Raw genomic sequence first — 25,779 nt, 5'->3', positions numbered from 1 at the left:
ATAAAACACATAAAAAGACTCCAGAAAAAAAAGTTAGTTCTGTTAATTTTGGATAAGCCCTCTTCTCCCAATCCTGACAATTTCTAAGAATTTGCAGAGTTCCAGAATTCACCAATTGCTTTATGGGGGGAAGTGGCTCTCTAAACCATCCAAATTTAGTATATATTTTGCCTTTCTAATCAAGTGTTCTGCATAACCCTAAAGTAAAATAGGATGAAATTACAGGTAGTTCTTGATTCATGACTGTTTATTTAAAAACCATTCAAAGATACAACCATACTGAAAAAAGTGACTTATAAATGCACCTTTGGGACAACCATGACCTGGATGATTGACAATCTCCATAAACATTTGACTTAGAAATGGTTCTTGCACATACAGCTATCAATACAATACAATAGCAGAGTTGGAAGGGACCTTAGAGGTCTTCTAGTCCAACCCCCTGCTTAGGCAGGAAACCCTACACCACTTCAGACAAATGGCTATCCAACATCTTCTTAAAGACTTCCAATGTTGGGGCATTTACAACCTCTGGAGGCAAGCTGTTCCACTGATTAACTGTCAGGACATTTCTCCTCAGTTCTAAGTTGCTTTTCTCCTTGATCAGTTTCCACCCATTGCACCCGTCCTGCCCTCAGGTGCTTTGCAGAATAGTTTGACTCCCTCTTCTTTGTGGCAACCCCTGAGATATTGGAACACTGCTATCATGTCTCCCCTAGTCCTTCTTTTCATTAAACTAGACATACACAGTTCCTGCAATCGTTCCTCATATGTTTTAGCCTCCAGTCTCTTACTCATCTTTGTTGCTCTTCTCTGCACTCTTTCTAGAGTCTCCATATCTTTTCTACATCGTGGTGACCAAAACTGAATGCAGTATTCCAAGTGTGGCCTTACCAAGGCATTATAAAGTGGTATTAACACTTCACGTGATCTTGATTCTATCTTGATTCTATCACAGTGTCTCTGTGGTCATATGATTGTGAGACAGGGGCTTGGCAACCAGCATGCGGAAGTTGAGTCCTAATTGTAGTTGTAAGTGAAGGACTATCTGTAATATCAGTTATCATCTGAATTGTGAACAAAAATGATTCTGTTGATCAGGAATGAAAAAAAATCCAATAGGGGTGTGTGTGTGTGTGTGTGTGTGTGTGTGTGTATGCATGGGCATATACACTACCCTGCTGCTTTCAGATATCAACACTGCTACAACATACAATGTTTAGCAGCACTCCAAATTCATCAAATGACAACTTGATGCCCTATAAATTAGATTTAACGAGCATTTAGTTTGCCACATACAATGCTCTAAAACTTGCTAGTCTTCCCACATAGTAACCTTTTATGTAGTCTTCTTGCTAGTCTTCCCACATAGTAACCTCTAAACCCACAAGAATTCTCTTAGATTCTTTATGATTTTTAATGATTGTAACTCACCCTCCTTGTCGTGAGTCTATTTTTGCAATAATGATTTCGTTTGATTTGATTTTAACGATCTTTACTCAATTGGTCATCTGAGTTTATCTTTGGTAATTTGGACGGAAGGTGTTAGTATACAAATGTTTGCCTTTTATTATGTATAACAGAAACATTTTGTATGATGCATATAGTCACAAAACATGCAGCTTTGCCACCACTTTCCCCCTATAGAATATTTTTTAAATTCAAATATTCCTCTAATGTAAACATTTTGGGATTTTTTTCCCCCTTAACAGATACATTTCCTTGTTCATTTGGATTTTGGTACAGGATTACATTCCAATGTGCCAATAAGATACAAAAGGTATCATCAGCCACTACTTTGTACTCACCCTGTAGCCTCTTGGCTAATTGTAACATCACCATATGCTAAATAAATAATACAAAAGAAATCAGTTGCATAACTATGAAAAAAAAATCAAGTCCAAAAGAATTTATCCTCCCTCTTTATTGGGGAATAGCCCCTATAGAGGTCTGCCAGGGTGTTTTCTAGATTCCTGCAACAGCTGTCAGAATGAATACTTGTCAGAATAAACCAAAGGCTGTCCTGATAAATTCTTATCCATAAATCAAGACACCAGTGCTATCAAAGTTCAGTTATCTCCTTAACAACTTTCCCACAATTGATTGAAGGACTTGATTCACAGTTTGATGATCCTTGCTGTAAAGGAATTTACAGTCCATTTGCTTCATCTGTATTGAGTTGCTCCTTGAAATACTCCATCACCTAGAATGATAATAAGCGGGCAAAATTTGGCAGTTGCCTCTAGAACATTCTAGAAAAATCTAGAGAAGTCTTTCCATGGACTTTACTAATTTAGCTCAAGCCACTTTCATAACACATAACACAGTACTTGTAAAATGTAATTTACCACACATCTTTTCCACCACTGGTATTTTCTGAGAGAATCTCTGAGCTGGTTAATTTTTTAAAAAAATAAGAAACAACACAGAGACAAGAGCAACAAAAAACCGTTCAGAGCAGTTGATTATTCAGAACAATCAAGATTTTTAATAGCCCATAAAAGTTATAGCAAAGGAAATTCTTAATTTTTTTTTTGCTTCATCCAGTTCACTATTTGCTACCAAATGAATTGTGGAAAAATTGCCCAATGGGGAAAAAAAAAAGAAACCTTATCATTACCACTCTCCACCTCCTAAGGGCAAAAATAATTAAAGAGATCAGCCTTGATATTTTCTGCTTTAATCAGCTCTGTTGGACTACAATTTACTTCATAATTCCCAGAAAGCAACCTAGACCATTGATGGCTAACATTTTCAGCGCATACCCATAATGCAATATATGCGTGGCCTTCCCGCATGCACCCCACCCCCAATAAGGCTGCCAATAACTCTAAGCACTTTAAAGAAACAGAGCAAAAATATATACGGAATAAACTCCTCAAAAAAATTAAGAACCTTGGGTGATTTGATTGGATTTAAATTCCTTTCAAGGGATTTGGGAATGAAATATTGGCAAGGTACTAGTGCCATAAGGTAATATAGATGCAGTACTATATTAATATGGAGCAGACAGGATGTCTTGCATTTTTTTTCTCTATCACAGCTCATTCAGTTGTTGGCAGATAATTTTTTTAGAAGCTCTTTCAAAAGAGAATAGAGTAGTTTTATTGCACTTATTTAGTGACAGTATGGTTAAGGCATAGTTTTGAATGCCAATCTTTCATTGTTTGGGCAGCTGTCCAGTAGCTTATAGCCTTTCTGTCCATATATCAAGACAATTCGAAGGGAAGATAGCTCAGATGGAAGTCTGATTTGTTTACATTTTCTTTCACCCCATCTCCCTGCCCGCAAATATGGCGAACACTGCTGCAGCTAAAAGACGTTTTGCTGAGCTTTCTATGAGCATTTGAACAACCCAGTGGAATATTTAATAGCAATAATTATTCCAGAAGGAGGAATTTACATTTGACACTCATGGAATACAAATCCCATTTATTGGCAGTGGTCCAAATGTTATCCTCAAATGTTCAGCATAAATATTGGCAAGATCTATGAATAATTTACCTGTTGAGTGGGTTCCGTTCTACTTGCATGCATTTGCCAGAGCTTGAGTTTCTGCATTTCATCCATGGGACTGTTTCCCTTTTTCAGTTGCTGTTGGATTAAGATGCGTTCTTCCTGCCTTGGTGGGATATTGGGCTTGACAGTGGTGTATGTGACCTTGTCCTCATAACTTCTATCTGCAGAAAGCGAATGGAAATGATGAGGGGAAAGTCATCATAAGCATCCTTGGATTTCTTGGTAAGGAAGTGAGATACAACTCAACACAGCATTGCGATTTCTGAAGACTAGGGATAGGCCACATTTGGGTATCTACAAGCCACATATAATAAATACATGGAGAGCAAAAGAGGGGAACTTTTGTGAATGGGCCAAACAGAAAAAACAAAACAAACAAACAGAATAACAGAGTTGGAAGGGAACTTGGGAGGGGTGGGCTGCTGGGATTCATGGGTTTGGGCGACCCTCTAGCTAGGATTCTGCCCAGTTCGGCAAACCCCCAAATGCCACCCCTGGCTGGCCACGCCCCTCCCACCCCATCCCTCCCAGGAGTCTCCATGCGGCCCATCATGCCAGGTAAGTATAGGGCCTGCGTGGAGGCTTGAGGAGGTGGGGAAATGGGCCTACTGGAGGAAATGGGTCTGTTTCCAGCCTCCAGAGGGCCTCCAGAGCCAGGGGGAGCAGTTTTCACCCTCCTGGAGGCTCTAGGAAAGCCTCTGGAGCCCGGGGAGGGTGAACCCCCCCCTGAAATGGTGCAGGAGGCTGACTAGGCCACGTCCATTATGGCCATGCCCACCCAGCAATGGGACAGCGAACATGTTGCTGCAATTTTTGAAGCCCATCTTCAGACCTTGCAGGACTTCTAGTCCAACCGCCTGCTTCAGCAGAAAACCCTATTTTTATCTCTGGAGGGTTTTTTTTTTTTTTTTTGCTTGTGTGTATGTGTGTGTTTCCTAATCACTTTCTCAGTGCTTTTAAGGACCACACTACAATTTTCAATGTTTTCTAATGAACATGTTGGCAAATTGTGCAACTCATTTTCAGCCATTTCACTCTAAAAACAGATGTTTGGAGTCTTCAGATGATATTGTCCAGTAAGCCCTAGTTCTCAGAGGCAAATCATTTTATTCTTCCCCTTCAAAGTTACCAGTCAATAGAACATTTAGCCGTCTGCCTCACTAGTCACTGATCAACAGCAAAGCACCTTCGCTCTGTACATACACAAATCTGTCCCATGCTCAACAACTAGTTGAAATATTAGAATATATATTAATAAATGAACTTATTCATGCTGCATTGAATTGTGAAAAAGTTATATCTAATTAGTGTGTGTGTGTGTGTGTGTGTGTGTGTGTGTGTGTGCGCGTGCCTATGAAAGTGAGAGAGGAAGGGGCAGGGAGAGGGAGAGAGCGAGATCAATCTACATCTCCATTCAGATTCATGGCCATTTCCTTGATTAATTCACTCTCATTAAATGTAATAGTCATTGGAGTTCCTGTTAAGAGATAGCACAATGCCATTAGCTAATGATGAAACACAAGTCAGGAAGTTCTGACACATTACATTAAGGGGTGGGCAGCTTGGTTCAGAAAATGCAGCACTCTTAAGACAATGTCCTGCAGCAATCAAATAATAAGTCTATCACACGTTTCCCAAGATAATCCTGTGTTCTTTTTCTTTTCTAAGCCAAATTACATTCAACCTTATAGAGAAGATAAAGCATTGTCTGTAAGTCTGCATGTTGCAAAAATGAGTCACGGCAAATGGTACAGGGGAATAAACCAAGATGCTGTCAGAGCTCTGGATGGCTTAAGTTCAGAGCAACTAAAAGAGCAGTTGCTTCCTATGCAAGCCTGCCTGCTTTTAAAGACCCAACTTGGAGGTTCTTCTGTGGTTGAAGTAGGAGTAGTTAGAATAGAATATAGGACAGAATTCTTTATTGGCCAAGTGTGATTGGATACATGAGGAATTTGTCTTTGGTGCATATGCTCTCAGTCAGTGGTTGGTTCTGGATCCTGGTGCAACCGGTATGGTGCAACGGAGCCCAGCGTCCACCACATGAACAGGTGCAGCACATGCATGATCTTTACCACTTGCGACAGCTCCGCGAGCCTCTGCGATGCTTCAGCTGCTCAGCGGAGCATCGTGCAGGTGCCATACACACCATGCATATGCGTGGAGGCACAGAAGAGCTCAAATACAGGTAAGGAAGATGGGTAGGCGGGCGGGCCCTCCAGAGCACCGTACCAGAACAGTACCCGGTGCTCCCGTACCGGGCGTACCGCCTGCAACCCACCACTGCTCTTAGTGTATATAAAAGAAAAGATACATTCATCACGAATCATAAGGTACAACACTTAATGATAGTCATAGGGTACAAATAAGCAAACAAATCATACTAGGAAACAATCAATATAAATCATAAGGATACAAGCAATGAAGTTACAGTCATGCAGTCATAAGTGGGAGGAGATGTGTGATAGGAATGATGAGAAGATTAATAGTAATAGTAATGTAGACTTAGTAAATAGTCTGACAGTGTTGAGGGCAGGGGTGGGTTCCAGCAGGCACTATTGCCCGTTCGATTATGGCTATGCTGCGCGCTTGCTTCATGTGCTTGATGTGCGCTGTATGCGCATGCACAGTTCAATAAAAACTGTTCTGCACATGCGCAGAAGCCAAAAGTAAAATGGCGCTGCCAGGAGAACCGGTTCAGGGGTGTGTGACAGGCCTACTTTGCTGCTAGTTCCAGCGACCCAGGCCGCCAAACCACTACCGGTTTAGGAAAAAACTGTTCTTGTGTCTAGTTGTTCTGGTGTGCAGTGCTCTTTAGTATTGTTTTGAGGGTAGGAGTTGAAACAATTTATGTCCAGGTTGTGAGGGGTCTGTAAAATACTTGTGAGATGTTATGTCTTCATCCACAGGCCATTGATTTAAGTATTTTATTAATTTATCGAAGTGTGAAGTTCAGAGATATAAAGAAAAATGACAATAAAGGGAGAACAGCAAAGGAAAAGGGGAACAGCAAAAATTATAGGATAACGTGGAAAAGAAAAAGAAAAGAATTGACTTTTGACTCCTTTTGCTGCAGTAGAATAAGGTAATAATATACAATCTCAACTTCTTACTTTTACATAATAATATATACTAGCCATTTCTGTAACAACAAACCTATCAAGTCAGCAAAAATCATTTTTTTCCACCTCAAGCCCAAAACCGGTTTTCAAGTAGAAACAAAATTAATTGTATTCTTTTCTTTAATCAGAGCAGTCAATTTAGTAATCTCTGTGAACTCCATCAGCTTTTGCAGGCATTCGTCCATCGTAGCCTTCCATTTTTGCGCATAAAATATACTTGATGCATCCGTAGGCCATTGCTGAGACAGCTGAAAATTGTCTTTAGTTGTAATTTGAAAGAAGTGTTTTCCTCTTCTTCTGACACAATTTTGGCTATGGACATGATCTAGTACATTTTACTGATGATGTGGTTACGGCTTGCCAGGTATTACATTGGCTTCTTATATACATTAGGACTCTTTGGAATAAATGCTAGGCCACACCTGGACTTTAACTGGAGGACTTGTGCATTCTTCAGAAAATTCTGGGTCAGTGCTGCCCAGAGCACCAGCTTAAACCGGAAAATAGGGGTGCATTTTGCCACGTGTGCATTAATGATTCTCTCACTGAAGTGTGTCCCATACATTTTCATTGCTTCACCAATGAAGAGTTGTGCAGGCTTTTATGGGTTTTATTATAATTGTGAAGACTGGAAGTACCATGTTGTACACTTTTACACAATTTTGCATACTATGTGGCAGTGATGGTGATAGTGTGGTGCCAAAAAGGTTGCGCGGAAACATTGCATGCACATGTGCATGCTCGTCAGGGCCGTGTTCCGGAAAGGCCAAATTCTGGGTTTTAGCACACATAGAGGCCTGACAATCAGCTGGCCAGCACCCATGCGCACACTGGTTTTCGGCACTGCTGCATGCACGAAGGGATCACGTTCCAGAAAAGCCAACCTTCCTGGTTCTGTTGCACATGCACATCTGATAATCACCTAGTCAGTGCATGCATGCACCAGATTGTGGCACTGCTGTATGCATGAAGGACAGCCGATCATCGTGCGCGCATGTGTGCCAGAAACCCAGAAGACAAACAGGCAAGACTTCCTGGGTCCAGGGCAATATGGCTTCGCATGCCACTTTGGGCACATGTGCCATAGGTTCGCCATCAGGACTATATGGGCTATCTCTCAATGCTCAAGCACACTCCCCTGCCATTGTGAGAATGATCGGGGATAAGGCTGGCTCTTTACGGATGCTTCCTCCCATTTCATGCCTTTCTTGTATGCTGACAACTGGGTTATTTTTGGACATTGGTTTAATGCTCTTTCAGAAGAGTATTAGCCCCTTCATAGTCAGATACAAAGCCATCTGGATGGTGTTGAGCCAGTCACTCTCAGCCCTAGGAAGGAACCAATATAAAACCATTCCCAAAATTTTGCCAAGGAAACCGCAGGGATTTGTGCAAGCAGTTACTAGGAGCCAACATTGACTTGACAGCAACATTAAAAAAAAACACCTCTTACTCCATCCCATGTAGGTAAAGTGGATATTTACCCTACTTGCTGATGGAAAGGAAAAGGAATACTAATTACCAGGAAACAATAAGACCAGTTTTATCCTTATTAGGAGTCATCAAAATGTAGATTACCATGTCTCATTCCATGAGGTTCTCGTGGACCATTGTTCTTTACATGACTAGATACAGGGCATGAGGTTTAAGGGAGGGGGTCTCCAACCCTGGCAACTTTAAGCCTGGTGGACTTCAACTTCCAGAAATCCCTAGCCAGCAAAGTTGAAGTCCTCCAGGCTTAAAGTTGCCACGGTTGGAGACTCTTGTTTAAGGGATATCCATGTCCTGATGCTTAGTGGTACCGAAGGCAGAGATGCATAGAATCTATCAGAATGATATATACAACCCACTTTCCCTTAAGCACAGAAATATGCTACATTATGTTATGCATCCATATATGATACTTTACAGTACATGATATCAACCCTAACCTTTGGAGGGAGGAAGAAAATGTCTTTCTAATGATAGCTCCTAAAGCTAATTCCCAGGGTATAGTTATCTAAATTAGGGCAATGGTCCATGAATTAAATATCTCTGTATGAAAATAATTTATATAGCCCCCCCTCCCTGTTTTCAAGAGACATCAAGCCATACAGACTCTTCTTTTACAGATAAAGTCCTGTGAACCATCTGCATGTAGCTTTTAAAGATCTAAATGCAATATCACTCAGTTAATAGAAGATTCAGAGGTATCTTCTACTGTTTAACAAACAAACCAATGCCATCAGTCTAATAATCTTGGATAAAATTACTCTGTGCTCCCTCCAATGGTGAAATCGAGTTCAAAACATGAAATTATTGGCAGTAAAAGGACAAGTAAGAGATAAGCTTCCCACAGGTCAAATCAAGCTGATGCTATAGTGCTTAAGTTGTAAACACAAAGTGTATTCTTGATTCTACAGTTAGGAAGAAGACCTCACATATCAAGCCACAATTAGGCTGTGCCATTTCAGATAGTTTATCCATCATGGTTTCAAATATAAAATGTTGGAATGCTGAAACTGTTGATAAGAATTTCTTAAATTTTTAAAATTGCATGACAAATTAGGGTCCCAGAAAGCCAGATGGATGTAATTTATTAAGCAGAAATTAGATCAAGGGTTATTACAACATAGAAACCACATTCTATGGAATATTCTTTTAGGCTATTTTGTTAACAGAAAGTGGAATCTGGAGGTATCTTAAAAAAAATGGACTACTCCCTTCTCTGCAGATAATGAGATTCATGATAATAAATGAGCTTACCCTAATAACTCTAAATGTCTATAAGCCTTCTGGAACTTCCAAATGTCTACATGTCTCCTAGAAGTGCCAAATTTCAAAATTATTTCTGATGGGCTGCCCAGGGAAATACAATAGATACATTACAAGATACATTTTAACAGACACTATTATATTAATATTTAATATAATGTATGAAAGACCAAAATGGTTAAAATTATCTTCCCTTTTAACCAGAAGGATTCTACAGTAAACCCAGCAGAATATAAATTCTTGAATTTACTTTATATACGGAACTATCAAATCCTGAACGGTTCCCATCCCAGGGATTTCCCCAAGCAATTACACCTATTTATGAAATAGTAAAGAAGTATAATTAATTATGTATGTATCCTCTTTGCTAGGACAGGAAAATTTTAGAAGGCAGAGGAGGTGATTTTAAGAATTTGGAGTAATCTGCAAGCTATCTTTTTCCTATGTTAGGCGAGAAGTCAGTAAGAAGTTGGAAGTTTACTGTAGGAAGTTAGCATCCATTGTTCTCCTAGGAAAATGAGATATTTTAGCAAATATTAAAAGGGCAGAATATTTTCCCCTAAAAGAGAGACAGAAACTCAGCACCCTACCTTTGTCAATGGGCCATTAAGGCCCGGGCCAGTCTATTCTACATAACAAAGATCTACCTCCTTCATGCAGAGCCATAGGAGAAATTGCCCAAAGCCCCTTCTAATGAAGCCCCATCATCACCCAGCAAGGCTCAACCAAGCTTGGGACACAGACATACTTACGAAGTTACCCCTGCATGGCTCCACAGGAGTCTGACAACCAACCAAAATACAAGCTCAAGTTCAAAAGTCCAGAGAAGGCACTCTCAGCATCTCTTCCCTTTTTGCTCAGGACCTCAAACCACGTGATCCTGTCCACCATTAAAACCATCTTTCCAAACAGCCACCATTGTTTCCAGTGTCTTTCTTCCCACTTGGAAATGAACCCAGATGAACATTTCTTCCAACATTACCATGAGAAAATCACGGCAATTTTACTTTCAAGTCATCTGGACATCTAGTAAATGCCAACAAAGAAGGTTTTCTGGGTCTTGTTGCTTCCATCTAGCAATCACTTTGGTTGGTATGCATTGAAATTGTTGTCCACTAGATGATGATGATGATGATGATGATGATGATGATGATGATGCTAACAGCTTATATCCTGTGATGATACCGTTAATATTATTGAACAACATTTGCCTATCCCAGATCCTTGGTAGGTAAATAAAAACGCCAGATCCAGTCTAAACCCCTGGTTGGCTGTGTTACCAACCTTAATGATAATTTATATGCAACCTGATTCCCAGCATATAAACTTTTTTTTGCCTTCAGTCTGCTATTTCTTCCATATCCCGTCTAAGCAAATGCAGCAGCTGGTTACTAACTTTGATTTTTAGACAGAAGGGCTGGCTTGATACTCTTGTGTCTGCAAATCACAAGGTGGCTATCCTGCCTGCCTTGTCTATATTTATATCCCAAGACTGTGCAATAATTTGCATTGGTGAAACCAATTAATAGCAAATAATTGTGTAGATAGTTGCGCTTCTAGCTGTTGCATGCTCTATTCCCACCTTATCCAACCTGGTTCTCTCCAGATGTGACGGGACTGCAAGATTCCCACAGTTCTCATCCAGCACCTACATTAATCATATTGGCTGTGAGTTCTGGCAGGTTCTAATATGGCTGGACAGGACATATACCAGGCTGATTATACACAATAAGAGAAAGGAATCCTGTATTGCCATTAAACTAGCTTTAAATTACTTTAAAAAATAGCAAAATTGATAAAAATATTTAATTCTGTACCTAGTTTCCTGACAGCATTCAACAGCTTCTCATTACCAGCATGAGTCCGAGTCACCTTTTGCTGAAAGACTGTAACAGAAAAGCAAATTAAGACATTACTAGTAGCAGCAGGAAAACAAGAAAGCTGATTATCCATCACAATTCTTGTGTCTTGATAGAACACCTAAAGGTAAAGGTTCCCCTTGCACATATGTGCTACTAATTCCTGACCCTAGGGGGCAGTGCTTATCTCCATTTCAAAGCCATAGAGCCAATACTGTCCGAAGGCGTCTCCGTGGTCATGTAGCCGGCATGACTAAACGCCGAAGGGGCACAGGACACTGTTACCCTCTCATCAAAGGTGGTTCCTATTTTTCTACTTGCATTTTTTACGTGATTTTGAACTGCTAGGTTGGCAGAAGCTGGACAAGTAATGGGAGCTCATTCCATTATGTAGCACTAGGAATTCGAACTGCTGAACTGCCAACCTTTTTGATCAACAAGCTCAGCATCTTAGCCACTGAGCCACTGAGCCCTTCTAACTATAAGACCGAAGACTCTTAAAAACAGAGTATAAGAAGAAAGCCCACGGTGCAGTTTGGTTTTATGTTTTAGAACTTTCTACAACTTTGCCCAGTTGAATTCCCTTTATATAACAGGACTTTGGTTTCTACCTCCTCCATGTAGACATTGGCCACATTGGGGACACAGGTGAGCCCAAGGCTCAACTGGGTTTTTGTCTGTAGAAACCTTCATTGTATTTAAAATAAATAGTGGTCAGGCAGAGGCCCAGCAAAGCACATATGTGGTCTGGGATTAGGTTGGTTCTGTCACCTAAGGCGCTGTCTTGTAGCAGTCATTTGTTCACTACTGTTAGATATTAGCATATATCGTAGGAAGTCTCCTCTCTGGTCCGTTGCTACAGCGGGAAACAGGTATCATTCTGATTGGTCGAGGGGCGTACCCGATCCCTATAAAAGGGGAACCCTCCGACCACAGAGTAAGCTGGATCACTACTACTACTAATAAAGAGCTGTTAAGTCACGTCGTGTCCGCAGTCTGTTCTCTCGTTGCCCAGATCTAACATTGGCGACGAAGGTGGGATTGAGAGACAGATAGGACGAAGAACGCTACCTCCAGAATCTCCGGATTTGATCCAGCCTAGGAATTCGGCAGAAATTCCGGCAGCCATCTCAGGTCACCACAGCGCAGCAAATTCAAACGAGAGAAGATGGCGATGCACACTCCCCCCGCTCCATTCGACCCAGCGAACGACGAATGGGAAGCCTTCATGATTCGTTTCAAGTGTTTTCTCGAAGCGAACGAATACACGGGGATCACCGACGCCCGGAAGAAAAACATCTTCCTCAGCTACTGCGGAAAAGAAGTCTTCAACACGGCCAGAGACCTCACCGCGCCTACTCCAATACAGGCAGTATCATGGACGGCGTTGCAACAGGCTCTACAGACTCATTACGCGCCAAAACCTTCCCGCCATGTTTGCCGCTAAGCATTCAACACGAGGAACCAGAAGGTGGGAGAATCTAACAACCAGTACGTTGCAGCTCTACGAAAAGCAGCCACACATTGTGGATTCAGAGACCTGGATGAGCAGATTATGGATCGACTCGTTAGCGGGCTGAGAGACATTTCCCTACAAAAACGGCTGTTAGCCAAAACCAATTTAAGCCTACAGATTGTACTCGACGAGGCAAGAGCTTCAGAAGCAGCAGACAGATCAGCGGAGACAATTCAACGCGGATTCAACACAGGCCAGCCAGCGCCAAGACACACCAGAGTCCACTACGAGGACACCATTCCAGATTTCGAGGATCCCGAGCTCGAGGAAAGTCACCTGATGAGGAGCAGTCACGTGAGACCTGGGGGGAGACCCGGATTCCGTTTGCCGCCCTGCACAAGCTGCGGAGGGAACCACCCCCGTTCTACCTGTAGGTTCAGGAACGTTGTTTGTTCGCACTGCAACAAACTTGGGCACATCGCACGAGTGTGCCGGAGCGAAGTCCCTGCCTCACGGCAGCCACCCATGTACCGCCAACAGAAGCCCAACCCAAGGGCTTGGCGAAACCAAAAAGGGCGCCCAGAGAGAAATCCACAAGTGTTTACTCAGAGAGAAAATTCCCAAAGAGCTGAGCGAGCGTATCCCCAGAGAGATTACACACAAGGAGCTGAGCGAGCGTATCCCCAGAGAGATTACACACAAAGAACTGAAAGAGCGTTCTATCAAGACGCTCAACGAGAGTATTTTCAGGATACAGACGCTGATATAGAGTTGACCCAGAGAGAGGAGTTGCGAACGTATCTCACCACGATAAGTCAGGTCCGCACCAAGCGGCCCAAAAAGCTGAAAGTCACAGTCCTCTTGGAGGGCTCACCTTGCGAGCTGGAAGTTGACACGGGATCGTCCCTGACGATCATTTCATGGGCATCCATGAAACAGGCTATCCCTAGCCTCAAAAAGAGCCAACTACGTGTTCCAGACATCCTGCTACGAGACTACCAGGGGAACCAAGTCCCCATCGTGGGCCAAGGCACATTCCAAATCCATTTCAAGGACATCGTAGCCCAGCTGCCCGTAACCATCGCCAGCGCGCCATTACAGAACCTTCTGGGACTAGACTGGTTTGAAGCCTTGGGGTTAGAAGTCACCGGAATAAACGCAGTGGAGAACAGCAGCGCTGAGCAGATATTTAAGGAGTTCGAGGATGTGTTCAGCCCCGGTCTTGGTAAGTATGTGGGTAAACCAATATCATTTAATTTAGACCCCAAAGTGGCGCCAATCCGACTTAAGCCGAGACGAGTGCCTTTTGCACTCCGCCCAAAAATAGACAAGGAGATAGATAAATTAATAGAGCAAGGAGTCCTTGAGCCGGTGGATCACGCGCGTTGGGAAACTCCCATTGTGACCCCAGTCAAACCAGACGGATCAGTCCGCATCTGCGCGGACTATAAATGCACAATTAATGTCGCGCTACAACAAAGCGCATATCCTGTGCCTGTAGTACAGCACTTATTGCACTCGTTGGGGCCAGGAAAGGTATTTGCCAAATTAGACATGGCACAAGCTTACCAGCAGCTGCCCGTAGATAGCGCCACAGTGGAGGCCCAAACTATAGTGACGCATAGAGGGGCATTCAAATGCAACCGGCTGCAATTCGGTGTGAGCATTGCTCCAGGTTTGTTCCAGAGCATCATGGAACGGCTTTTGCAAGGGATACCGGGAGTCGTCCCCTATTTCGACGACATCTTGGTGTCCGCTGCAAACGAGGAGCAATTAAATAAAAGAGTCAGAACTGTTTTGGCCAGAATCAGAGAGAAGGGTCTCCGCCTTAAAAAGGAAAAATGCCAAATTAACGTGCCTAGCGTAGAATTCCTGGGATATAGAATCGATGGTCAGGGAATACACCCCACTTCAAAGAAAATTAAGGCGATCCAGGACGCCCCCACACCACGTAACCAGACCGAGCTGCAGGCCTTCCTCGGACTACTTAATTTCTACAGCGTTTTTCTGAGACAGAAGGCGACCGTTGCTGAGCCGCTACATCGACTACTCCAGCGAAACACACCATGGAGATGGGGACGATCCGAAGCAGCAGCTTTTGCCGGGGTAAAGCGCCTGCTCACCACTGACTCGCTGTTAGTCCAATACAGCCAGACACTACCGCTAGTATTGACCTGCGACGCATCACCCTTTGGAGTCGGCGCAGTCCTTAGCCACAGGATGCCAGACGGAAAAGAAGCACCCATCGCTTTCTACTCTAGAACTCTTTCATCGGCTGAGAGAACTACAGCCAGATGGACAGGGAAGCATTAGCTGCGGTAGCTGGAGTAAAACGTTTCCATGAATACCTCTACGGCCGCGATTTTGAACTAATTACTGATCACAAACCGCTGTTGGGACTTTTGGCGGGAAACCGCCCCACCCCGGTCTCCCTCTCTCCACGCATGACCAGGTGGACTGTGTTCCTGGCTGCGTACTCCTACAAGTTAATTCATCGACCGGGCTCCACTCTAGGACACGCAGACGCACTCAGCCGTTGCCCACTACCGGACCTTTTGCCAGACCCCACTCCCGAAGTACCGGTGTTGCTCATTGACTGTTTGGACTCTGGACCAGTTTCTTCCTTGCAAGGTTCTCCTCTAAAGACAGTTTAATAAAGCAAGTTCAAACTTGGGTTTGGAGGGGGTGGCCGAAGGGAAACGTGGGCCCAGAATTCAAAGTGTTTTGGTCAAAACGGGATGAACTCTCAGTGTTACAAGGTTGCTTATTGTGGGGGGATCGAGTTGTTATTCCTTATGCTTTACGTAAAAATGTGTTAGATGCATTACATGTTGGGCATCCGGGGATCGTTAGGATGAAGGCTTTAGCGAGAAGTTACGTTTGGTGGCCAAACATGGACAAAGAGATAGAGGAGTGGGTGGCCACTTGCGATCCATGCCAAGAATCGAGACCAGCACCCCCGGAAGCACCCGCCACGGAATGGGAAAAGCCGAAAGCACCCTGGTCGAGAATACACATCGACTTCGCAGGGCCAGTTCAAGGTCAGACTTTCCTTATAGTTGTGGATGCATATTCCAAATGGCTAGAAGTAGTCCTAATGACTTCAACCACGGCAGAGGCAGTCATTAAGGTTCTACGGCGACTTTTCGCCATTCATGGCCTGCCCGACCTCCTGGTCTCCGATAACGGGCCCCAATTCACGGCCATGCATTTCGAAACGTTTTTAGCAGGTCAGGGAATTCGGCATGCCCTCGTCGCGCCATTCCATCCGGCATCAAACGGACAGGCAGAGAGAATGGTGCGATCCGCAAAAGAGGCCCTCGCTAGGATGGGTCCAGGTGATTGGCAAACACGCATAGACCATTACCTCCTCATTCAGCACATTACCCCCAGTGCAACGACGGGAAGGAGCCCCGCTGAAATGCTCATGGGCCGCCGTCTACGGTCTCACCTGGACCGTCTTCACCCCAACTACTCTGCCACAGCACCCCCAGACTCCACAAGCAAAATTCGGAGTTTCAGCATAGGGGATTCGGTATACGCCCACAACTATGCAGGGGGAACATTGTGGATGCCGGCAACGGTCATTGGCATCACGGGTCCACGATCGTATCTGTTAGAACTGGAAGATGGGCGGAATTGGAATAGGCACATCGATCAACTTCGGGGTCGCCTGGCGCACTCAGACCTACGAGCCGAGGACGAGAGCTACCTACCAATGCAAAGTCAGCCACTCGAGAGGCCCAACACAGAGAACTACGACACCTGCGAGCCCAGGACAGAGCAAGAGGTCGAGCGCGAAACAGAACAACCCCCAAGCAACGTAAGCGAGCAGACCCCCGAACGCCCAAGCAACGAAAGTCTGAAAACACCAGAACTTGAAGCAAAGAAAGCAACTGATCCTGCAACTACTCCTGACCAACCCGAACTGCGACGCTCCACTCGAGTAAGGCAAACTCCAACATACCTTAAGGACTACATAACCAACCACAATGTTCCATCTAAGAGGGGAGGGGTGTTAGATATTAGCATATATCGTAGGAAGTCTCCTCTCTGGTCCGTTGCTACAGCGGGAAACAGGTATCGTTCTGATTGGTCGAGGGGCGTACCCGATCCTTATAAAAGGGGAACCCTCCGACCACAGAGTAAGCTGGATCACTACTACTACTAATAAAGAGCTGTTAAGTCACGTCGTGTCCGCAGTCTGTTCTCTCGTTGCCCAGATCTAACAACTACTGTGACAGATTCAGTTATTGGAATGCAGGTGAAGAGGGAAGTCACATAATAGGAAACAATGGTGTCCTCCATCTTCCCTGAGTCTTCGCGCCATCCGATTTCAGGTTGATGTTCGGAGCTCAGGACCCCGGAGTTCAGGGGAGCTTGTTGAGTTTTAAAAGAGATTTGGGTTAATATCAGTGTTCCAAGTAACAACCCTAATGAAAGAAGACTCTGAGGCTTGAAGTTCCTCAAAGTTCCATTTTATTAGAGATGTCATATTGGCACATCTGGTTTTCCCCACCCAAACAAAAATTCAAGTCCCTGTCTAGCTCCCACATGTCCATCACATGGTCCAGTCAGGCACCATCCCAACTGGAGATGCCTCCCAGTCACACCACTCCATGTGCAGGGCCAGATGTCCTTGACTCTCTGAGAAAGGAATGTTATTTTGACTATATCTATCCCCCTCCATATAATCCCCCCTCCCAATTTCCCAGAGCATTAAAAGTGGCAGGTCTGAAGGCCCAATGCAAAAGATGGCTTCCAGGCCTGACACATGGTGTCATCCATGTGAGTTTAGTTTCCAAACCTTGTTGGTGAAGTCCTGTGAATTGTTGATGTGATGGGTGGTGTTGCCAATTAGAGGAGCTAATAAGATGATTTACGTACAAATGACCAGCTGTCTGCAAGGAGTATAAATACTTCCATTCTCCACCATCCAGTCAGAGCTGAAGAAGCTTCTTGGATGAGAAGTGAAGCATTTTCAAAGAAAAACAAGAAAGTCCAGTTGCCTCTTGAAAAAAGCACCTTTGGGGCATCCAGTGGTTTATTCATTCAAATATTATTTTTAAATTGCTTATATACTTATTTCTTACTGTGTAGTTATTATAATTTTATTTTTGTTTTATAAATATATTTCCCTGATTAAACTTGGAATTGCACACACATGAAAGCAAGGTTCTGTAACATGCATCCTTTGCTATATGATGTAGCTTCAAATGAAAATAGGAGGGTCTCTTGATTGAACTGTATTAAGCTAAGGAAAGGAAAGGAAATACTCCCACTGTCGCAAAGATGCTTTTTTCAAGAGGCAATTGGACTTTCTTTTTTCTTTGAAGATGTTTCCTTCTCATCCAAGAAGCTTCCTCAGTTCTGACTGGGTGGTGGGGAAATGGAAGGATTTATGTTCTTGCAGACAGCTGAGCATTTGCATTCTTTTAGACACTCGTTGAGGCCACTTGGAGTTATCTGTGTCCTCGGGGTCACATGAGTAGTGCAAATGGGTGTGGAACTTTCTCGGAACTGCTGGAAGGACCACGTGGTAGACTGGAGATAATAATGTTGTATCCTCCCCCCCCCCACTGTTGAGAAAGGGCTGTTCAATTTTGACATAGATGGCCTCTTTGACCCCTTTTTAAAACCAGCGGTCCTCCCTCTCTGGCCAAAATGTGGAATTTGCTGTCTTCAAAAAAGTGGTCACTGCACCACTTCCACTGCTAAAGAGATTCGAGGTGTGACTGTTTTGAGGGACTATAATAACTGTGGGAAAAACTATTCTTAAGTGGACTACTCAATATTTTTAAGTGGTTTGTTATCTGTTCTTCTGCATTGCCTCCATATTGCTCAAATACAAGATTGACTTATGACTACCAAAAGAGAAAGAACAACATGAGTAAGTTCAATTGTCCACATCATTTCAATATTCCACAAATTCCTAGAGTTATCTGGTATCGCCATAAGGCAAGATAAGATCTTATCCCAAAATATATTGGGGAAACGGTTTGGATCTACCCAATATCAAGAAAGAATAACTTTACTTAGTAGTGCACAATGCTTTGAGATTTGTCTCTCCAGTTTCTGGCTAATTGGAGTGTAGTCTGTTCATGATTTTTAAAAAATCCGATATAATTCCTCAAGTTTAGATTATCAGATCCACAAAATATTAAATTCAACAGAAGAATAACCTGCTGCATATGTAGACCTAAAAATTGGTCACCATAGCAGACATGAAAATTTGACTTACAAATACCATGACTTTAAGACTAAATCTTTTTGAAGTGTTAACACCACTTTATAATGCCTTGATAAGGCCACATTTGGAATATTGCATGCAGTTATGTTCACCACAATATAAAAAAGGATGTTGAGACTCCAGAAAGAGTGCAGAGAAGAACAACAAAGATGATTAGGGGACTGGAGGCTAAAACATATGAAGAATGGTTGCAGGAATTGGGTATGTCTAGTTTAATAAAAAGACGGACTAGGAGTGACATGACAGCAGTGTTCCAGTATCTAAGGAGTTGCCATAAAGAGGGAGTCAACCTATTCTTCAAAGCACTGAAGGCAGGACAAACAACAATGGTTGGAAACTAATCAACGAGACATCCCACCTAGAATTAAGGATAATTTTTCAATTAGAACAGTTAATCAGTGGATTGATCTTCTTCTACAAATTGTGAGTGCTCCAACACTGGAGATTTTAAAGAAGAGATTGGAAAACCGTTTGTGTGAAAGGTTACAGAATTTCCTGCCTGAGCAGGGGATTGGACTAGAGGATCTCCAATGTCCCTTCTAACTCTATTGTTCTATTATTCTGCACAATAACTTGGACATTAGCTCAGTGACCACATCAAGTCCATTTCTGAAGAAGTGAGTATGTATGTGACTTTGAATGGTAGATCACATGCCTATTGGAAAATGGGCTGGAAAGACTTATAATTATAAGCATAAATTTTAGATGGCAGATTTTTCACACGATCAACTATATCCAGGATGCCAATGAGTCACCCAGGACAGACACCGAAACATCTCCCTCAGGCCTGAAACAGCTCTGAAAAGTCATAGCTAAGCTGTAAGCAAAATTGCACCTGTCTGTAGTTAAATGGTGCTAACTTTAGCTTCCAAGGGTGATATGCCTGAGCCAATACACAGCAGCCTTTTACAATGCATAAGGAAACAACATGCTTTTTCAAATATTGCTCTGACACCATAAAATTAGACCCAATTAGACCCTCTGGGAGAGGGGGCGGTCTAGAAACATGAATAAAAGTAAAGTAAAAGTAATGGTTTACTGAAAAATAAAAATGAAAAAAACATCCACCTCTTAAAAATGGAAAGGGGATAGATTGAACATGCACTCTAGTCAGCAGTGAGTTTCACATTTTGTTACCATTGGTTCCAGTGACGTGCGGTGAGGTTTATGACTGGTGAGGCACTGACACAGTGCTGAGTTTCAAATATTTTTAGACTTGTGGACTTCAACTCCCAGAATTCCACAGCCAGGCATGCTCAGTTCCAATTTAAAGCGACAGCATTTGTTTTTCTCCTTTGTTCCTTCTTTCTTTTTCTTTTTCTTCTCCTTCCCCTCCTTCCTCCCTCTCTCCCTTCCTCCCCCTCTCTCAAACACACACACACACACACACACACACACACACACACACACACACACACACACAGAGAGAGAGAGAGAGAGAGAGAGAGAGAGAGAGAGAGAGAGAGAGAAGTTGGATTGGACTATCTCTCCTACCCCTTCCCTCTCTCACTCACTCTCAAACAAACCCTTTTCCAGTGGCTTGAAAGCAGTTCCTCTGCCATCCCCCCCCATTCCCCTGCTGCCTTTCCCAAACACCTCCACCATTGCAAATGCAGCCTGCTGTCTGGGTGGGAAATGCCTGGAACACAATAAAGCCCACCCACCACCTCCTGCTGGCAGGCTGGGGTGAGAGGAGAGGCAGAGAAGCCGGAGGGGAGCCGAGCCGAGCCTTCCAAAAGAAAGAGGCTGGGGGGAAGTGTGTGTACTACAGCATGGCTCTTTGCCTGGCTTCCTGCCTCCTCCTGTGGTCTCCTCAGTGCTCGCTTGTGCTCTCCCTCCCCAAGTGTAGTTTGATTGCAGGTGGAGCCACGTTGCCTTTTCAAACTTGTAATCAGTGAAGCTGGGCTAGATTTTTATATAGTTTTATCCAGCTGTGTGTGTGTGAGAGAGAAATGAATGGGGGCCTGGGGAGGAAGTCACTACACTTGGGGAGGAAGAGCAGAGTCATCCATGGTGAGGCAGCAACTAGCTCAGCTTTTTCCTTTTACTTTTTTTTTCATGATGAGAGTGGGGAGGCTGTGCCTCACTTGCCTCACCTGACTGCACGTCACTGATTGGTTCGCCGTATGTACGCCTGCTCTCTTTGTCCATGAGCCCCTTCTACACAGGCACCTGGCCTTCTGCGTGTGCGCTTTGCTCATGTATGTGCCTTCCGCGCATGTGCCCTGCCTCAAAAATGTGCCTAAATAGAACGGCAAAAAGCTGGGGCGGTTGGGACTCTCAGAGAGTCAAGGACGTCTTGCCCCGCTCCTGGTTTGGGTGAACCGGTCTGAACTGGCTGAATGCCACCTCTGACTCTAGTGGATGTAGAGTTGATTGGACCTTGATGAGATATTGCTATATCATACAATACAGGTAGTCCTCGACTTACAACAGTTCACTTAGTGGCCGTTCAAAGTTACAATGGCATTGAAAAAAGTGACTTAAGACCGGTTTTCACACTTACGACCATTACGGTATCCCCATGACCACGTGATCAAAATTCAGAAGCTTGGCAACTAGCTCATATTTATGATGGTCATGGTGCCCTGATCCCCTTTCTGTGACCTTCCGAACAAGCAAAGTCAATGGGGAATCCAGATTAACTTAACAACTGTGTTACTAATTTAACAACTGCAATGTTTCACTTAACATCTGTGGCAAGAAAGGTCGGAAAATGGGTCAAAACGTAATAAAAGCATCTCACTTAACAACTTAAATGTTGGGCTCAATTGTGTATATAAGTCAAGGACTAACTGTATTTATTCTACGTAGATTATAAACAATAACAAAAAGGATAATGATATAGCTGTCTACCGAAGGAACAGTTGTGGACTGCAATCTGGTGGACTGAAATAAAAACCCCTCTCTCCCCAAAATGGGTGTCTGTGCATGTGGTAGTTGCATATTTCCCCTTTCCTGAACTGGTCTCCATGTGCTATGCAAGTTAAATATGAGAAATCAGTCAGAGGATTATCATCTTGGCTTCCTTCAACCCACAGATGAACAGTAGTTTCCTTGCTAAAAAATCAAATGGTGGCATCACAGTTTATCATGATAGATAAATGGGCATAATTATCCTCAAAAGTACATCTAATAATAGCACTTAGAGTTATATACTGCTTTGTAAAGCACTGTAGCTTTACAACCCTCTCTAAGCAGTTTCCCTTGCCATTGGTTACTTTAATTAGCCACGGTGGCGCAGGCTACTTCTGCTGACTGCTGGCTGCCTGCAATTCAGCAGTTCAGATCTTATCAGGCTCAAGGTTGACTCAACTTTCCAGCCTTCCAAGGTGCGTAAAATGAGGACCCAGATTGTTGGGATGATATGCTGACTCTGTAAACCACTTAGAGAGGGCTGTAAAGCAATGTGAAGTGGTATATACCATGTTTCCCTGAAAATAAGACAGGTTCTTATTTTCTTTTGACCCCTGAAATAAGTGCTTGGCCTTAATTTCAGGGAAGTCTTATTATTTTTGAGGTGCAGGAGGTGGTGAACGTGCTCACCTCATGGCTGCTGCTGTGTTGCAATATTTTCAGGGAGGGCTTATTTTTGGGGGAGGTCTTATTTTAGCACATGCACTCAAAAGCCCAATTGGGCTTATTATCTGGGGAGGTATTATTTTCAGGGAAACAGGGTCCTGTTGCTATTGCTACTAGCATGAATTAATAAGTATCAAAGTTTAAAACATTTTGGGAGCACCGATTTGCCTATTTGTGCTGTAAATTTTGCTAGATGTGGGACCTTCTTTATACCTCTGGAACTGGACTTGATTTCTGTGCTCGGTAATAGGCAGGTTTTCTGCCTACCCCAATGACTTCCATTTTGTCTGCAAGAACATCTGGCTGTCTTGCGTCTGTGAGGTGCTTCTATAAGCAAGTTGCTGAATGTGGGCTGAAGTGTTTGGAAAGTCAAGATATATTACGGTGCTTGAAATGAAGTCTGACAGATGGTCAGAAATAAACAAGTGGAAGTTTATTTCCAGCAAAAGTTCATCAAAGCGTTTGAAGACTGAATGCCAATGAGTCTTACCTTGAGCTATGTAAGAAGTGCCCTCCTCTTTCACAGCAGCAGACAAAGGACGTGGGGCAGGTGCAGGTGGCCGATGCATAATAAAAGATCTACCATCTTTCCTTTGCTCTTGAAGTTTGTTCTCCATAATAGCATCATACACACCATCATTTACCACAGCAGAAGTGTATGGATCTTCCTCATCTCTTTCATCAGAAAAACCATTTATCTCAGGCTCTCTCTCTGTCCCCTTATTTTCCACTTGGCCTTCCACTTTATTCAAGGCTGAAACCAACAGAATGACACGAATGTTATTAAACACATTGTCTGAATGAAAGGTTTGACCTACGTCCACTAAGGTGGACCTTTGTAATGATGGTAGATCTTTTATTATGCATATGTAACCCTCATTTACTGACTACTTTGTTTAGTGAACAGTTTGCAGTTACAACAAACAATGAAAAAAATAACTTTTTGACCAATCCTCACATTTACAACCTTCACAGGTCTATAAAGCAAAGGAAAGCGGACTTAAGATCATAACCATAGTCATGGTTTCATTTAATAACCACTTTGTTTAACAAATGGGTTGCTAATCCCAACTGCTAAATAATAATGATTGGTATGCATGCATTTCATGTCTATGTATTATCTATCTATCTGTCTGCCTGCCTGCCTGCCTGCCTGCTTACCTACCCATCCATCCATTCATCTACCATCTCTCTCTCCATCCATCTATCATCCATCCATCCATCCATCCATCCATCCTTCCGCCTGCCTGCCTCTCCGTCCATCCATCCATCCATCCATCCATCCATCCATCCACCCACCCACCCACCTACCTACCTACCTACCTGCCTACCTACCCACCCACCCACCCACCCATCATCCATCCATCTATCATCTCTCTCTCTCTCTCTCCATCCATCATCTATCTATCTATCATCTATCTATCTATCTATCTATCTATCTATCTATCTATCTATCCATCCATCCATCCATCATATATCTATCTATCTATCTATCTATCTATCTATCTATCTATCTATCTATCATCTATCTATCTATCTATCTATCTATCTATCTATCTATCTATCTATCTATCTATATCTATTATCTATCTATCATCTATCTATCTATCTATCTATCTATCTATCTATCTATCTATCTATCTATCTATCTATCTATCTATCTATCTATCTATCCATCCATCCATCCATCCATCCATCCATCCATCCATCCATCCATCCATCTATCTATCCATCCATCATATATCTATTGCTTCTATGTTACAAAAAGATCTATAGCTAGCTTTGTAAATTCCTCATGTCAAAAATAGTTTTCTTTAAGCTACAACATCTGAGTTTCTACTGGAATCAAAATGGGAATTATAATCTATGTTTTGAACATTTAAGGAACAATATAGACATCTCATTATTCTTCATCATTTTAATGGAAGTTTCAAAAGATCTACCCAGGAAGTAAAAGTCATAAAAATAGCCCGGGGGTGAGCAAGAGGTAGAAATTCTGCTGGTGTGATATTAGATCCTCAAGAATAAAATGAAGCAGGCATATTGTTCTGTTTGATTAGTCCCTTTGGCCAACAGTCCCAGTTTGTTAATTACCTTTGGTGCTCCCTGAGGCCCATAGCTGGGTATGGTAGGGATGGCAGAAGAAAAAGCTGAAATTCCTTTTTTATTCATGCTCTACTAACTCTGATAACTTGATCTCTGAACTCTTCTAGTGGGACTCACACCACTATTTCCTCCCCCCCCCCTGAAAGAGCAAGGGATGAATCCAGTTGATATTTCAACTATTTTACAGAGCCTTTTTCAAATTGGTCTCCCCAAAAAGAAAGATGACTAATTACAGATACTTTTCCAAAGATGAAAGTTTCTAAAATGGTAAGTTTTACTAACTACCTTGATGTTTCCCCGGAAACTCTGCATAATTAGACTGATTTATTCAGCAGGAATTCAGAGGGATTTGGTTTCATCTTTGGGATGTAACTGCTTCAAGTTGTTGCACAAATTTGTTCAAGCACAATGCAGCCATGTGCAAATCTGGTATTATAGCAAACCATGGCAGATTCTTCCCAGTAGCCTTTTAATTCCATCTTCCATCAGTGCAGACAAACTTATAGAAATAGTCAGGGTTCTTTTAAGACTCTGAGAGGAAACCAAATTTGATCTAGAAAGGCCAAAGGGAGTCAGTTTGGTCTAGTTAGTAGTTAAGGTACCAGACTTGAAAACAGGAGACCATGAGTTCAAATCCTGCCTTAGCCATGAAAGCTGACTGTGTGTCTTTAGGCCAGTCACTCTCTTAGCTCAATCTACCTCACAGGGTTGTGAAAAATGTTTGCTTAATGATTGTGGCCTTCCCATGACTGATACAAAAATGGGTCATAAAATTGGGCATGGTTACGGGGTGACAGATGTAGGGTCTCCTGCTTGGGCAGGGGGTTGGACTAGATGACCTTCAAGGCACCTTCCAACTCTGCTAATCTGTTAATTCTTGTGAATATTTGAATGAATTCCTATAAATACAACAGCTAGCTCTTTCCTATTCCAATGCAAGAGCATTCCCTTCAGGATCCTATAGGACAGAGGTTTCATTGAGGGCCGCAACAGGGATATGTTTGACCTTGGGGGGGAGAGGCTGAGTGGTCATAGCCAGGGTGGACATGGCCAGCTCAATGTCACTCATGTCAGGGGCCTTTGTGATGGCTCCAGCGCTTGTGGCCCCCCCGAGCGTCATTTTCACTGGCAGAG

At 43.0% G+C, this 25,779-nt stretch overlaps 1 protein-coding gene across 1 annotated transcript in view; it reads right to left on the bottom strand.

Moving 5' to 3' along the window:
• Window positions 1–285: 285 nt before the first annotated feature.
• The window catches only part of BANK1 (B cell scaffold protein with ankyrin repeats 1), a 163,173-nt gene continuing 137,679 nt past the window's right edge, over window positions 286–25,779 (bottom strand). Inside the window, exons 10-13 of the mRNA XM_081959076.1 lie at window positions 23,030–23,293; window positions 11,210–11,278; window positions 3,505–3,680; window positions 286–2,203 (exon numbers count right to left, since the gene is read on the bottom strand). Coding sequence (XP_081815202.1) covers window positions 2,150–2,203; window positions 3,505–3,680; window positions 11,210–11,278; window positions 23,030–23,293 — 563 coding nt within the window. The 3' untranslated portion in view covers window positions 286–2,149. The remainder of the gene's footprint in view (window positions 2,204–3,504; window positions 3,681–11,209; window positions 11,279–23,029; window positions 23,294–25,779) is intronic.

The sequence above is a fragment of the Natrix helvetica genome (genome assembly GCF_964273705.1).
Source record: "Natrix helvetica genome assembly, chromosome: 7".
NCBI classification, from domain to species: domain Eukaryota; kingdom Metazoa; phylum Chordata; class Lepidosauria; order Squamata; family Natricidae; genus Natrix; species Natrix helvetica.
The sequence above is the reverse complement of the archived record's forward strand: the minus strand, read 5'-3'. Positions and strand labels throughout refer to the sequence as shown.